We start from the raw sequence: 14,448 nt of genomic DNA, 5'->3' as shown, positions 1-14,448 counted from the left end.
CAAAATATGAAAGAAAAGGATAATCACAAATGAAAAGAAAGGAAATTGGAGTAGAAGGGAAGATGTAAGAAAAAATAATTAAAAAAATACAGAGAAAGATAGAGATGTCCATAAAAGGTAAAAACACACTAGGATTTTTAGGAAGGAGAAAAGAATGCCAAACTCCTTTCCCATCCTTTGGTCTGGATTCTAGAGAGCCACAAAACATTGACAAATTTAAGTGTTTCTCCACAAAATACTTTATTTATCTACCTGCTTTCCTTCAAAACTCCAACATCTTTAGTGCTCTTTTCAATCTCTTGTTCTTGGAAATGGAGCTTCAATCAGGGGCTAATGTATATGTAGCACCTTTCCCAAGTGTTGATAATATCTCTTAAAAATAGAGGACCTATGTAGGAACTAACTAGCTGAAGAAAACCAAGTTAGTAAATTTTCAGTGTGAGCATTCACACTGCAGAAATCAGGGGACACTACAAATCAGCATTTGATTTATTGTTTTTCTGACTGTCTAGGTCTAAGAAATCGAGGGAGAAAAATTTAAAACATGGGTTAAATTTAAAAGTTGGTCTCCAAGTTTCAGAGAGTAAGCTACTAAGCATTTACCAGCACACACTTGGCAGTATCCCAATCTCAGGGTCTCTCTATAGGCAATAGAAGCCAGAGTTTTGGGTAAGTGTTTTAGAATAACACCAAAAAAGAGAGAAAAAAAATCAAATCTGTCTATGCCAAGTCCTTAATAAAAATTTGAAACTTCAAGTCATGAATCTTTGAATACTGATAGTGTCATGAATTTGAAAAATTCTGTAAATTGGGATGCTGCTGATTAGAAATTCTTCAGGTTAGTGAGTACTGTTTTCTTAATATGTTTTTATGCCAAAGCTCATATGGTGAGCTAAGGACAGAATCAGCATCTAAATTTAGGAATAATATAGCTGAAAGGCATACTAATGTAAGAAATAGCCAATTAGGCTAAAGTTGGTCTGTCTAGCCCAGTGTTCCATATCTGAGTTATTTTGCACAAAGATATGTTTCTTGCCTAAGACATGAGCCTCTAAAGGATAAGGATGAACATCAAAGTTCCTTAGTTTTTCTTTATAACCGAAGATAGACCTATTGTCCACAAATTCACATATACCTTTTTAGAACCTGCTAAAATTTCAACCTTTACTATTTCTCAGGGACAGCATTCCCTTCATTTGCCTCAAAGCTAAAATAGTTGCAGCACTTCTCTTAGAAGTGTGAAATCAATGAATGAGTGAAGCCAGTTTTAATCATCTCTGTAAATGAGGCAATTTACTAGGTCTTGGTGATACACAAACTAAAATTAAATAAAACCTGTCTTCCTTCAAGGTGCTTGCATTCTGTCTAGGGATACACCATGTACATAAATACATATATAAAAAATAAATATAAGGTAAATATTTTGGAAGAGGGTTGTGGCAGCTGTGATATGAGATGAAGAAAGACTGCATATAGGAAGTGACACAAGCTGAGATCTAATCTTGAGGGCTAAATCACTAGCTTTTTTTTTTTTACTAGTGTTTCCCCAACCCAGAATTTATTCTGGGAGAATTTCCAGATATAGCTTATGTCTTGGTTTCCACTTAAATGGAGACTCAAGAACTCAAGGTGTGTGTGTGTGCATGTGTGTGTGTGTGTGTGTGTGTGTGCGCCCGCATATTAGGTACATAACAGCCTTTATGTTATCCTATGAAACGTGCAAAGAATGTACTGGATTTGTGGGAGACCACAAACAAATGCAGAAAACTTATAAAAGACCAACAATTGCTCATAAATATTTAATACAATTATCTTTTTTCACTGAGTCACATTTTTCCACAGTGTCCTAAAGCTCTCCATACTCATTGCCACCCTATGGCTTGGACTTCCCTTGGGCAAGAGCTCCATGTTTTGGGGAATTCACATTTAACCCCGCAGAGATGCATTTAGATGTTTACCCTTGCAGAACCTCTCTAAGAGTTTGGACTCCTTTATTCCCCAGAAGATAATGGTACTTGTGTCTGTTAAGTAACTCAGCTATTTGCGGGATTCCAAATAACTCCCCATAATAGTGAAGCCATAATTCCAGTCTCTTGTTTCTTTACATCCTGACTTTTGCCCTTGGCTCCTGCTCCTGCCCTTGTTATGGCAGTTTTCTCTTTCTAAGAGTATTGCTGTTTAGAAAACTCTCCTTTCCTTATTAAAATCTATATACCAGGGGTAGCTAGGTGGTGCAGTGAATAGATTCAGGAGGACCTGAATTCAAATTCGGCCTCAGACACTTGACACTTACTAGCTGTGTGACCCTGGGCAAGTCACTTAACCCCAACTGCCTCACCAAAAAAAAAAATCTACATACCAGATACTTACTTATGAGGCAACCCCCAAAGCCTGATGCTTTTCAGGAAACTTCTTTTGTCTTAGGCAAAAAACTAGATTCCAGGATTGTGTTGCCAAGGAAGTCCTCCTCCTCTGGGTGGAGCCAGGAGGCAACCCTCAGTAATTCACATTATTCAGGAATTCTCTTCCCAACCTGCATGGAGGTTGAGAAGGATGTCTTCCTTTACCATATGCCTCTGCAGGAACCCTGAATATACTACTTCTATTTTATTTTTTGCTAGAAAGGTCCACTCTCAATGTTGACCCATCATCAAAAAGTAAATAAAGGAAAAGAAAAAGGAAAAAAAGAAATAATTGGTAGTTGTTAATAGTCTGAGAACTCACACTATCTGGATCTTTCAGATCACGTGGGCGAGTACACAAATCTTGCCACTTGGTTTCTTCTATTTGGCTCTTAGAAAGGTGAAAGGGAGCGCCCCCCCCCCTCCCAACCTCCTTCACTCTTTTGATTTCTGTGGGCCATACAAAGCAAATGTCTTTTCTTCCAAAACTGACCTGTTTTTGCTGTTGTTCTTTTACTAAACCACAGGTCTGATAATGTTACTCCCCTCTTCTTATTATCTCTAGGATAAAATAGAAATTCTTTTTGGCTTTTAAATTCTTTCCTAGTCTGGCTACAGCCTATTTTTCCAGGCTTATTGCACAGTCACCCTTTCAATATTTCAGTGAAGTTAGCCTAATTAATGTTTCTCATTCAATCTCCCATCTCTTTGCCTTTTCAAACAGGCTATCCCCCAGGCAGCCTCCTCAGCTCCACCTCTTAAAATTTCTAAGTTCATTCAGAGTTCAGCTCAAGCACCATGGGTTCTTCCTACAGATAGTTACCCTCTAAAACATTACTTTGTATTTTATTAGTATCATTGTAATAAACACATTCAAATGGATCTGGGAGCTTATCAATTCAGAAATTCTCTCCAGTAAAGCATATTGCAAGTCATTGATGACTATCCATTACATATTACTCACTTTTGGGAGTCCACCAAATATGCATGAGAGTTTTCTCATTTTCTGTGACATCCCAAAGGTAGTAGAGGAAGACTTTGGTCATCTATCACCTCTCACTCTTGACCCATGACCAGCCCATATTCCCTTCCTGGTATATACATTTTGTGTTTGCTCATATGTGTATATATTACTTCCACCAATACAATTCAAATTTCATGAGAGTAGACCTTTGTCTTTATATCTCTAGCACTTAGCATTCTCTTGTATAAAAGATACTAAATAAGTGCTTGTTGATTTATTGACTGGATGAATGATATTGTGCTCTTGATAGATGTAGGAAGTCAGCAAGAATAGATTTTGGAGAGAAAGCTTTTTAATTCAGATTTGGGTAAGTACCAGCACCCAAATGTCTAATCTATATAAATTTTCAAGCTTTCAAGGAAAAGGAAAGCAAAAGAAAACTGTTAAGACCAAATTCAGGACATCTATACCTTTTGGAATTTTATAGATTTTGTTCATATCCCCTCCTTTTTTTCCTAAAGTCCTAATTTTAAAAATCTTTCTTCAATCTGGAATTTCTTTTGTTCCTTTGGACATTTAAGGTGTCTCTCTCTCTAGACAATTATTACTGTGTTTCAATGAGGTTTGAAAACAAGAACAAGATAAAGCAAGTTAAATGCATCTTATTTTGGTGCAAATAGAGGATAGAATGATATGTTTTATGTTTAGTAATAATTTTCTTGATTATGTATGAATGGAGTACTGAACTTGGAGTAAGGAAGACCTGAGTTTATATCTTTCCTCAGACATTTACTAGCTGTGCGACTTTGGAAAGTTACTGAAATTTCTCTCAGTCTCAGTTTCCTCACCAGACAAATGGAGATCATAGCATTAACCTAAGAGAGTTGTTATGAGGATCAAATGATATAATATATGTAAACCACTTAAGAAAACATATAAAGATTAGATATTATTATTGTTGCTGTTGTTATTATTATTTGATTGTTTTTAAAAATTGGGACATCTCAAATTATCTCCCATTATAGTGCTTAACCTCAGGGTCAAGACTTAAATTCTGGGTGCAAGGTCCCCACGCAATATAGACATTTCATCATTCTGCCTAATATTTTCAATATAATCTTAACTGAAAGGGTATAAGTGTAGTGTGTTCTTCCTGTGTGTGCTTTTTACCCAAAGTGGAAAGTGGTTAGGATGATCCTAAGATCATCATTTGTCATCATGAATTTGGGCTTCTCCCAAGGAGGGTGAGAGTAGTCACCAGAACTTCTGTCAGTATTATATAACAAATCTAGTTAGATGTGTTTAAGTTTCTTTTAAATCTTGGAGAAGGTTCTTCAGAGTACCTTTGTTGACAATTAGTAGTGGTGACTGTGGTCTCAACCAAATGTTGAAAAACTGTACCTGGTGATAAGATACCTTTTTTTCTTTTCTGCCTTTTGCTTCCTTCCTCTGAAAAGGGAAAGAATGATTATTTAGCTCCCAAATTTTGGGTCTAGTTCTTAGGATTCAATATTTAATAAGCCCTTCTCTACTTATGATTTTCCTTTAAACTTCCTAGGGAAAAAAGATTTTATAATATTTTTCTTATAACTAAGAAACTTGTACAGTTAAGATAGATTTCTTTAGATAATTTCTTAAGATAATTTATCTAATATTTTAAAATTAATTTTTCTGAGAAGTTTTGGGAAAATTCCATATTCTCCATCATCTATGTAATAATAATAATAATATGTAATAATACATTGTGTGTACTATATTCTATATTAGCAAAGATACCATTGGAAGATGATTTCTAATTTAGTATCATTTTAGTGTCTTATTTCTTCTCCACTAAAATGCTATGTCATCATCTCATATGGTATGTAGGTGACCTGGGGATCTTTAAGAATATGCTAAAGCACTTACTCTGTGATAGGTCCTGTACAAAGATGTAAATATGGGCCGAGATACAAACTGTATATCAGATTATCAGTCTGTAATATTTGGATAAAGTCATTGCCAGAAATTTGTCAATTGGGTGTAGTGGGTTTTTTTAAAAAATGTTTTCCTCAACTTGAGCAATTAGCAGAGGTTTTTTGTGAAAGCATAGAAAGGCTGACATAAGCATCAGTAAGGGAAGTATCCAAGTGAACAAAATTATAGATCTTTTAAATATTTACATAAGAAATTAATTCATTCCTAAAGCTTTGACTTTTACTCTAGTATTCAATACTGTCTAAAGACTGTGATTTTGGGAACAAAAGGGAAAGAATAGTATCTAATATATCTAATATAAATGCCTATATTAGCCCTTTTGCACCTTAGAAGGTTGTTCAGTATTAAAGTAGAAATGTGAGCTCAAAATGTATTTGGTGAATGTCATGCAATCGCTAAGTATGACAGTAAAGTAATGAGTCCTATTCAATGTCTGGACTTATGGAAGTAGTCTCATTTCTTTATGGTCCCATTTGAAAAATATCAATCCTCTTGAAAGCCACATTCTTTAAAAGCAAATGGCTAACAAACAGTTGCTAACATATATGTTGTGTCGAGAAGAATTAGTTCAGTACAAACTAATGCCCATCACTATACTAGTTGCTTTAGGGCGCTTATGGCCTTCTTGGGGAGAAAGACTTGAACACGTGAAACAATTAGGGAACAAAATAGCTCATATATAATAAAATTCTTAAATGTGTGTTTTATACTTTAAGTGCCTTAAGAGTTCTTCAGAATTTGCATTTTAAAGAAAAATAAAGACACTATTCATCACTTTACAATATCATCTAAGACATTCTGAAAATGGACTTATTAATTCATTCAATTTTTTTTCTCACTTTGAAGTCTCATCAGTTTTCTGAAAAAGCCTTCCAACTCGAGCTTTTGAAGACACATGAAAATGGCTTAGAAAAACAGTACACAGAAATTAAAAATGAAAGGAGTAGACTTCTCCAAACCTTTGTAAGTATTCAGCTACTTTGAGAACTCTATTTTACCAGGTTTGTAAAAGGATAGTTGGGTAAATTTTCAGAAAGGTATTCATTTATAGATAGATAGACCCACTGAAATACAAGAAAACACTATTAGGGGCCATTAAAAAACAACTGAGATGTCATATTTTGAAATAATTGTACAGATGCAAATATAAAATTACTTGCAGTTGTGTTAAATACCTTCACTAAAATCAGACTCTGGTCCCTTCTCATGGATTGGAGGTGACACTGATTTTTCAAAGGTAACAAAATGTACTCTGATAGGTCATATCAAGTAGGAAAGGCTTCAGTTACTACCAGGTGACAGACTGTGTGTCTTGGGAAATAATTCTGAGAGGTTTATCAGTGGAAGATTCAGCCGGTCAATTTTTTTTTTCTTTTGCCAAAGAATCTCATAAAAAATAGCCTATTGATGCTTGGATGGGTTCTAATATGCACAGAGTGAATATCTGCATTTATAAAAACTGGAATTCTTTTGAGGTGTAAAGTATTTATAAATACAATGAAATTCATTATATCCTTATGTAAGAATCATTCAGTCTTTTCATAAATTGATTTTGCTGAGCTTCCCTTTCTTCTGTAAAACTAGAAATGATACCTCCTTCCAATGGATTTTCGTATTGTTTGGTTTGTTCTTCTCATGCACTTTTTTTTTTGGAATTATATTTAATTGTAAACTGGTTTATTCCCCCACTTACTAGATCAAAAGGAGGAAAGGGGTTACTTCGTTTATCATCTTTGTCTCTTCAGATTTCTAGAGCAATGCTTGGCCCATTTTAGTTCCTTCGAAATGTTTGGTGAATTTATTGTATTTTATACTTAAAACCAAGCAGTACCTCAGACGCTATTTAGTCCAACCCTTACCTGACTAGGAATTTCTTCTTGAGCATGCCCAACAAGAGTTAAATCACTATCTGGTAGAAGAAATTGGCCGGGGGGAGGGGGGGGGCGGGCGGGGGGGAGAATCCATTCCACCAAGGAAGGATATTCTACTTTTGAAGAGTTAAAAATATTCTGCATCTCAAATCTCCCTCTCTGAAACTTGCATCGATTGGGACCAAAAAGAGCAAATATGTTTCCTTTTCCACAGAGTAGACTTTTAGTTCTTGAAGACAACTATCATGTTAAGTCTTGCCTTCCTTCAGAACATCTCCATTTCTTTCAACTAATCCTCATAAGACATCTTGAAACCTTTCAATATACGTTAGAAGCTATTATAGTTTATAAAATATGGTACCAAGAACTAAATATAATAATCCTGTTGAGGTTGATAAGGAAAGGGTACAGTGGAGGTATCACCTCCTCCATTCTAGACATGCTGCCTTTCCTAATTCAGTCTAAGTTAGCCATAGCATTTTTTTGTACTGTCAATTAAAAATCTCCTTTTTTAATGTAAAGGGTTTTCCAGCTTATGCCATTTTTATCTGGTACCTTTAAATTTTTCTTTGTGCTTTTTTTAACTTGTGTTTGACTGAGCTTGTCTCTATGTAATTTTCTTTTGCTAAATTCAGTCCTTCATTCTAACCTGTTGAAATCCTTTTGTGTACCCTGTAATGCACCTATTAGCTAACTTGATCACTTTTCTTTATGTCATTCCAAATTTAGTAAGCATGTTATTTATTCATTCACTTAAATTGTTGGGAAAAAATGCTAAACAATACATGTTGTAGGAAAGATCTTTGTGGTACTATCCTAGAAACCTTGCACGAAGTGGACATAGACCTGTTATGAACTACTTTTTGGGACTGGTCTTTCAGCCAGCTCTCCTCCAACCTCCTTGTCTTTTCATCCAGTTCACCCCACTCTAATTTTCTCTACAAAAAATAATATACATGATTTCATGAAATGTTTTGTTGAAATCTAGGCAGCCTGTATCCACCTTGATTTACTGGTCTGGAAATTAAATAAATAAAAAGAACAGAAAGAAAAGCAATGAGTTTAAATTGGTATGACCTGCACTTGAAGCCATACTGACTAGGTAGCACTACTTCCCATTTTAGATGTTCACAAACTGTCTTTTTAACAACTGAGTTTAAGAATTTTTATGGAACACAATCATTTACAGGTTCTACTATGCTCGAGAGGTTGAAAGAAAAGACTATGTCTGTTTTCCAAGGATCAGTCTGATTATATATAGGAAGATTTGTCACCAGTAGTCTGGTTACTTGGTTATGGTAACCTATGGAAGAAATAAAAAAAATATGACATTTGTGGACTTTTATTCCTTTAAAGACTATGTGTTAAAGAGTGGATACTAATAATCACACACAGCATGAATAGCAGATATAAATACACATTAACTTAGCTTTTGGTGATTTAAATGCAAGAACCTCATCTAAGGACTAGATACCCTATAAAATCATATATCATAAAATACTATAAAATCACGTAAATTTTGACAGCTTTACTATAGACGAAGCCAGAAAACAAAAAATGTTGTATCTAAATGAGAAGATGACTCATGGTTTCTTCTTGGAAGGGCAAATAGAGGAGTTAGTGGAATTCATTTTATAGTGCATCCAAAGACAACAAAGAATAATAATTCCATGGCATACTTGGTGATTACAGTGCTCATGACAAGCATTTGTAAGAAGATCATAAAGATAATTCAGTTTATGTATCAACATCTGTTGCAAAGGAGGTGGGAAAATAATTCTACAAAGAATTTGATGAAACTTTCAAATGAAATCACAATATCTTTTAATACTTGATGACTAGAATGCAAAGGTGGGCATGAGGAAGCATATAAACAAAAATGTTAAGAAGGTTCTGTTGTGAGAAATGAGAAAGAAGAAGACCTTTTAGATTGTAGGAGAAATCCTATACTTAAAGATCTGTGTATTTTTTTTTGCAGGGCAATGAGGGTTAAGTGACTCTCCCAGGGTCACACAGCTAGTAAGTTTCAAGTGTCTGAGGTCGGATTTGAACTCAGGTCCTCCTGAACACAGGACCTGTGCTTTTATCCATTGTGCCACCTAGTTGCCCCCAATCCTGTGTATTTTTTAAAGGAGAGAGTTGGGAGGTGGGATCTGAGTTGAATACTGAAGGAAGCCAGGGAAGCCAGGAGGTGATGGTGAAGAGGAAGAGCATTTCCAGCATGGTGAACAGTTTGGAGATTATATTATAATGATTATATTTAGGCTCTAAACATTAAAGGGCTTATGAAATGAGATCCACAATTACTTGAAAGTTTGTACTAACTATCCACAAAGAAAAAAAGAAATAAAAACCACAAAGTAATGAAGAATGAATGTCTTATATTCATAGTATAATGATTGAATATGAATGATGAAGATGAATATAATTGAATGGACAACTCATAAAGCTCATTCATCAGCACTTATGTATTGGCCAGACAACATTCCTGTATAATGAGCAGAGTTGAGGATGGAATATGAGAAGTTGAGTGAATTTGATTGCTTTTGGGAAATTGTTTAACGCCTCTAATGACCCCAAACCTTCTCCTTGAAATAAAGGCTGAAATTTTTCACACCATCATTTCTGAGATTATGCTGTATGTCTGCGTATAGTGGAATACCAGTCTTCATAGAATTAAAGGTATGGATCATTTAAAGGAGGGGCTCATTTTAAGCAGGAGGTGATTAAAATAAATTTAGTAGTGAAAAATGAGCATAAGGGAAATACATTTATGAACTAAAAAAGACATAGCCAAAAAAAAAAAAAAGACATAGCCATATAGTGAGAAGGGGTAACCAATGGACATTAAAAGATCTAGGGGAAGGCCTCTGGCATGGTGGATGGAGGATTTATTGGAGGATATGGACAAGATTCACTAGAATTGAAATGCTTGGGTAGGTTGTAATCTACATTATTTAAGAGAATAGCCAGATTGATGAAATCACAGATCTATCAAAATATTAAAGAAGGATTTCACTAGGAATTAAGGATAATGTCACTGGAGGACAACATTCTATTCCATTTGGGGAAAAATTTGGACAATATCTGTTCTTTTCAAGTACAGTGGCACCTTTCACATTTGCCATTATTTTTCAGAGATACTGATGATATTTCAATAATCCCCTTTGCCTATACTTTCTGTTCTAGGGCCTATTCTAGTACCCTAGAATATAGTTCATCTGGGTGTGGCGATTTGAATTTATTTATAATTTATAAAGTGAAGTTATACCTTCTCAAAAGTTCTCATGAATTTCTTTACTTATCTTGCAAATTAACTTCCTATTAACCATTTTTGTGCTACCTTTTCTAAACCAAAACCATTCTCCCTGGCAGAGAAAATAAAAACAAAATCAGAATTGAGTAAACCTTCATTCTCTCTTTGGTCCATTATCATTAATTGGACCAAATATAAGCATCTTCCTTATTTTCTTTCCTCATCTTTTTTTTCTACAAAATAAGTATTTTAAGTTGTTGTTGCCAAATTGTAGCATAAAGGTAACTCTGGAGTCTTGATGTCTATTACATTGGAATACAAGTTCTGACAGGAACAACTAGGCAATCAGTCACCTAGTATTTATTAAAGGCCTATTATATTTGAAAATGAATGGAGTAGTAGTATGTCATTTTGACTATTATAAATACCCAAATTAACTATAAAGGACATATGAAGAAAAACACTATCTGTATCCAGAGAAAGAACTGATAAATAGAAATAGTTATAGAATAATTTATATATTTATGTGTGTATATGTATATATGTATGTGTAGGGGGCAAATTTAATATGGGGAGAGTTAATTGGGTGGCTTGCCGTAATATTGGGGTTCAGAAAATAATGAAGGACCTCTAGGTCCAAAGTTTCCTCCCTTCCAACTGCCTTTTTTAGTTTGTCTCCCAGGCCAATAAAAAAGGAGATTAGGGGCAGCTAGGTGGTGCAGTGGATAGAGCACTGGCCTTGGAGTCAGGAAGACCTGAGTTCAAATTTGGCCTCAAACACTTGACATGTGCTAACTGTGTGACCCCAGGCAAGTCACTTAACTCCAATTGCCTCACAAAAAAAAGAAAGAAAAAGAGAATTAATACAGCCTCTTTTCCACAAATAAATCAGGTTTTATTAATGGTAATTTAATATATAACAAATGTGAAGTTAATAAAGCCAGTGACAAGGGAATAGGGAAAGAGAAAAATGGATAAGCTTCCTGGCTCTAGCAAAGACTGACTCAATCCCCAAACTTTCTTCCAGCTCAGCAATTTGAAGAGTTGGCCTCATTTCTATTACTCACCCATCTGGGGTACATAGTTTTCTATGGGAGTCAGCTGTGCAGCCCCTCTCCCGGTCTGCTTTCGGAAGCTCACCAACAGGAAAGGAGAGCTCCCAGCCTGAATGTTCTCTTTTCTACCTTTTCTCTCCCTCCCCCAAAAGGGAGGTCCTTCAAGCTGGATGGCTGAGAGAGTGGTTCCCCCTGCTGACATCAGCAGTATATATGCCACTCAGGGCAGGCCAGGTGTGGCCTATATCTAATCATCCCAAGTAGGTACTTAGTCGGTTTCTCAAACAATACTAAATCAATCAGGGGGACCCCTGGGCATCTGCCAAATTCCATTATTTTATCACATATGTATGTATGTGTATGTACCTATTTGTATCTAATGGTAGTCATTACTAGGGTGGGGAGAGAGGAGAGAAGAAAAAAGGAAAAAAAAAAGAAAAAATATTATATGATAACTATTATATATTTAAAAGAATTAGCAAGTTCTATAGATTTGCAGTTTCCTGTGCAATCATCTTTGTTATTGTATTATGTGATGTAAATACTTGTTTTATTCCATAAATTAAAATAAAATAAATAAATGTAAAAAAACTTTAAAATGCCTATTATGTGCTGGAAGGGGTAGCTAGATGATGCAGTGGATAGAGAACTGGGCCAGGAGTCAGGAAGACTCATCTTCCCAAGTTCCAAATCTGGCCTTACACACTTGCTAGCTGTGTAGTACCCTGGGCAAATCCCTTCATCCTGTTGGTGTCAGGTTCCTCATCTGCAAAATGAGCTGAAGAAGTAAATGGCAAATCATCCCAGTATCTCTGCCAAGAAAACACCAACTGGGCTCACAAAGTGATGGACATGACTGAAACAACTGCACAAGAACAAATTATGTACTAGGTACTGTGGATACAAAGAAAGGCAAAAAAAAAAACAAAACAAACAAACCCATTTTTAGCTTTCAAGGAGCTCACAGGGAAACTATTAAGTACAAAGAAGATATATACAGGATAAATCAAGGGAGGTCTCAGATGAAAGAAATTAAGATTAAGGAAGTCTAGGATAGACCTTAACAGAAAGCAGTAATTTAGATGAGACTTGAAGGAAGCTAGGGAAATAAGGAGGGAGAGAATTCTAGGTCTTAGGGGAATAGCCAGTGAAAATTATCACAGTTGGGAGATGGAGAGTCATGTGGGAGGAAAAGCAAGGAGTTTCATGCCTCTGAATCATAGAGAATACGGAAGGGAGTGAAACATAAGAAAACTGAAAAGGTAGGAAGGGACCAGGTTATTGTAGGACTTTGAAAGCCAAACTGAAGATTTTATATTTGATACTAGAAGTACAAAAAAAAAAAGCCACTGGAGTTTACTGGAGAGAGGGGGTGATATAGTCAGACCTGAATTTTAGGAAGATCAGTTTATAATTTGGGCTGAAATTATGGCTTTGGAGAAAAGCTGTCTTTTCTCAGCACTGGCCTAGCTAAGTTTGGATACATTCTTAGGATGAACTCACAATGTTACATTTTTTTACATGCCCAGTAGCTTTTTTTTTCCCAGGGCAATGGGGATTAAATGACTTGCCCAGGGTCATACAGCTAGTAAGTGTCAAGTGTCTGAGGCTGGATTTGAACTCAGGTCCTTCTGAATCCAGGGCCAGTACTCTTTCTACTGCACCACCTATCTGCCCCCCCCCCAGTAACCCTTGATGACTATCTTATGATTTTTAGAGAAATTTTAACCTGTGTTCATAACATGGATATCTACTCCAAAAAAAATCACAGATCCCTCTTCCTTGAAGTAATTAGAAAGCAGTAAAATCAGGGTTATTATTCATATTTTTGTTTCTCTTAAAATCAGGTTCCATGCCTTTGCACTTGGTAGACACACACTCAATAATTTAACTGACTTGAATACATCAAAAAGTCAGGGAACTCTCTCTCCTTCATCTTTCCTTACATATTCTACCTATATTATATTAATTTGAATACTTATATTATTTCTTATAGATTATAGCCTTCTAGAAGGCAAGAAAAGCATTGTTTCTTATCCTCGTATTTCCCATGATGTAAATATTGCCTTGCATATTCTTCAGGAATACTTGGTTGAATTGAATTACTATTAGTAAACAAGGTCCAACAACAGCCTTACTCTTATAAATCAATAGGGGGAATGTGCAAGTTTCTGCAAGTGAGCTATATTTTATTTCTTTTAAATACATTTCAGAAGTACATTAATGTTTAGGTTCCAGGATGATTAATATTTTATTAAAATCCAAATTTCCACTCCAAATCAGCTATTGGTGTTTCATAGAATTTAAACTATGCTATCTGAAACTAAGGATTTGGAATGAAATGATAGAAATTCCTTAAGGAAGGGATTTTTTTCTAGGTGTTGTCTTTGCATTCTCAGCACCCAATACAATATTCTGCACAGAATAAGCATGGGATGAGTGTGTATCCAATTAAATTGAGTTGAATTTGGTTTCAATGGATTTAGAACTAGAAATGACCAGAGAGAGATCATCTAACCCAAATCCCCGAGATAGAAAACTGAAGTTAATAGAGCTTTTAGAAACTTGTCTAAGGATGAAATGGGTAATGAGGGGAACAAACAGGATCTGTACTCACCTTCAAACTCTAAATTCCTTTCCAGAATGTATAGACATTAGAAATCACCTCAACCAGACCTCCTGTTTTAAAGATGAGGAAAATGAAGCCTGATTTATCATGGTTTTAATTTAGATATTTAGGAGTCTTTTTATTTTCCTTTTCAAAAAGTAGCTTTGTAAACTCCAAGTATTGCATAGGCACACTTTTCCCTCAAACCTAGGGGAAGTCAGTAATCTTACTCTTAAAGGATGAAAGGGAAAAGATGAAGAAGAAGAGGACTTTGGTGATAAAAGTGAATAAAAAACTTTCATTAGATTTTAAAGAATC

General features: G+C 35.3%; 1 protein-coding gene across 1 annotated transcript in view; it reads left to right on the top strand.

Moving 5' to 3' along the window:
* CCDC172 (coiled-coil domain containing 172) overlaps positions 1-14,448 on the top strand; it is a 52,133-nt gene that overhangs the window by 16,053 nt on the left and 21,632 nt on the right. The window contains exon 3 of the mRNA XM_043981259.1: positions 6,187-6,303. Within this exon, the coding sequence (XP_043837194.1) occupies positions 6,187-6,303 (117 nt within the window). The remainder of the gene's footprint in view (positions 1-6,186; positions 6,304-14,448) is intronic.

This window comes from Dromiciops gliroides, chromosome 2 (assembly GCF_019393635.1).
Source record: "Dromiciops gliroides isolate mDroGli1 chromosome 2, mDroGli1.pri, whole genome shotgun sequence".
Classification (NCBI taxonomy): domain Eukaryota; kingdom Metazoa; phylum Chordata; class Mammalia; order Microbiotheria; family Microbiotheriidae; genus Dromiciops; species Dromiciops gliroides.
This window is presented reverse-complemented; position numbering and strand designations above follow the sequence as displayed.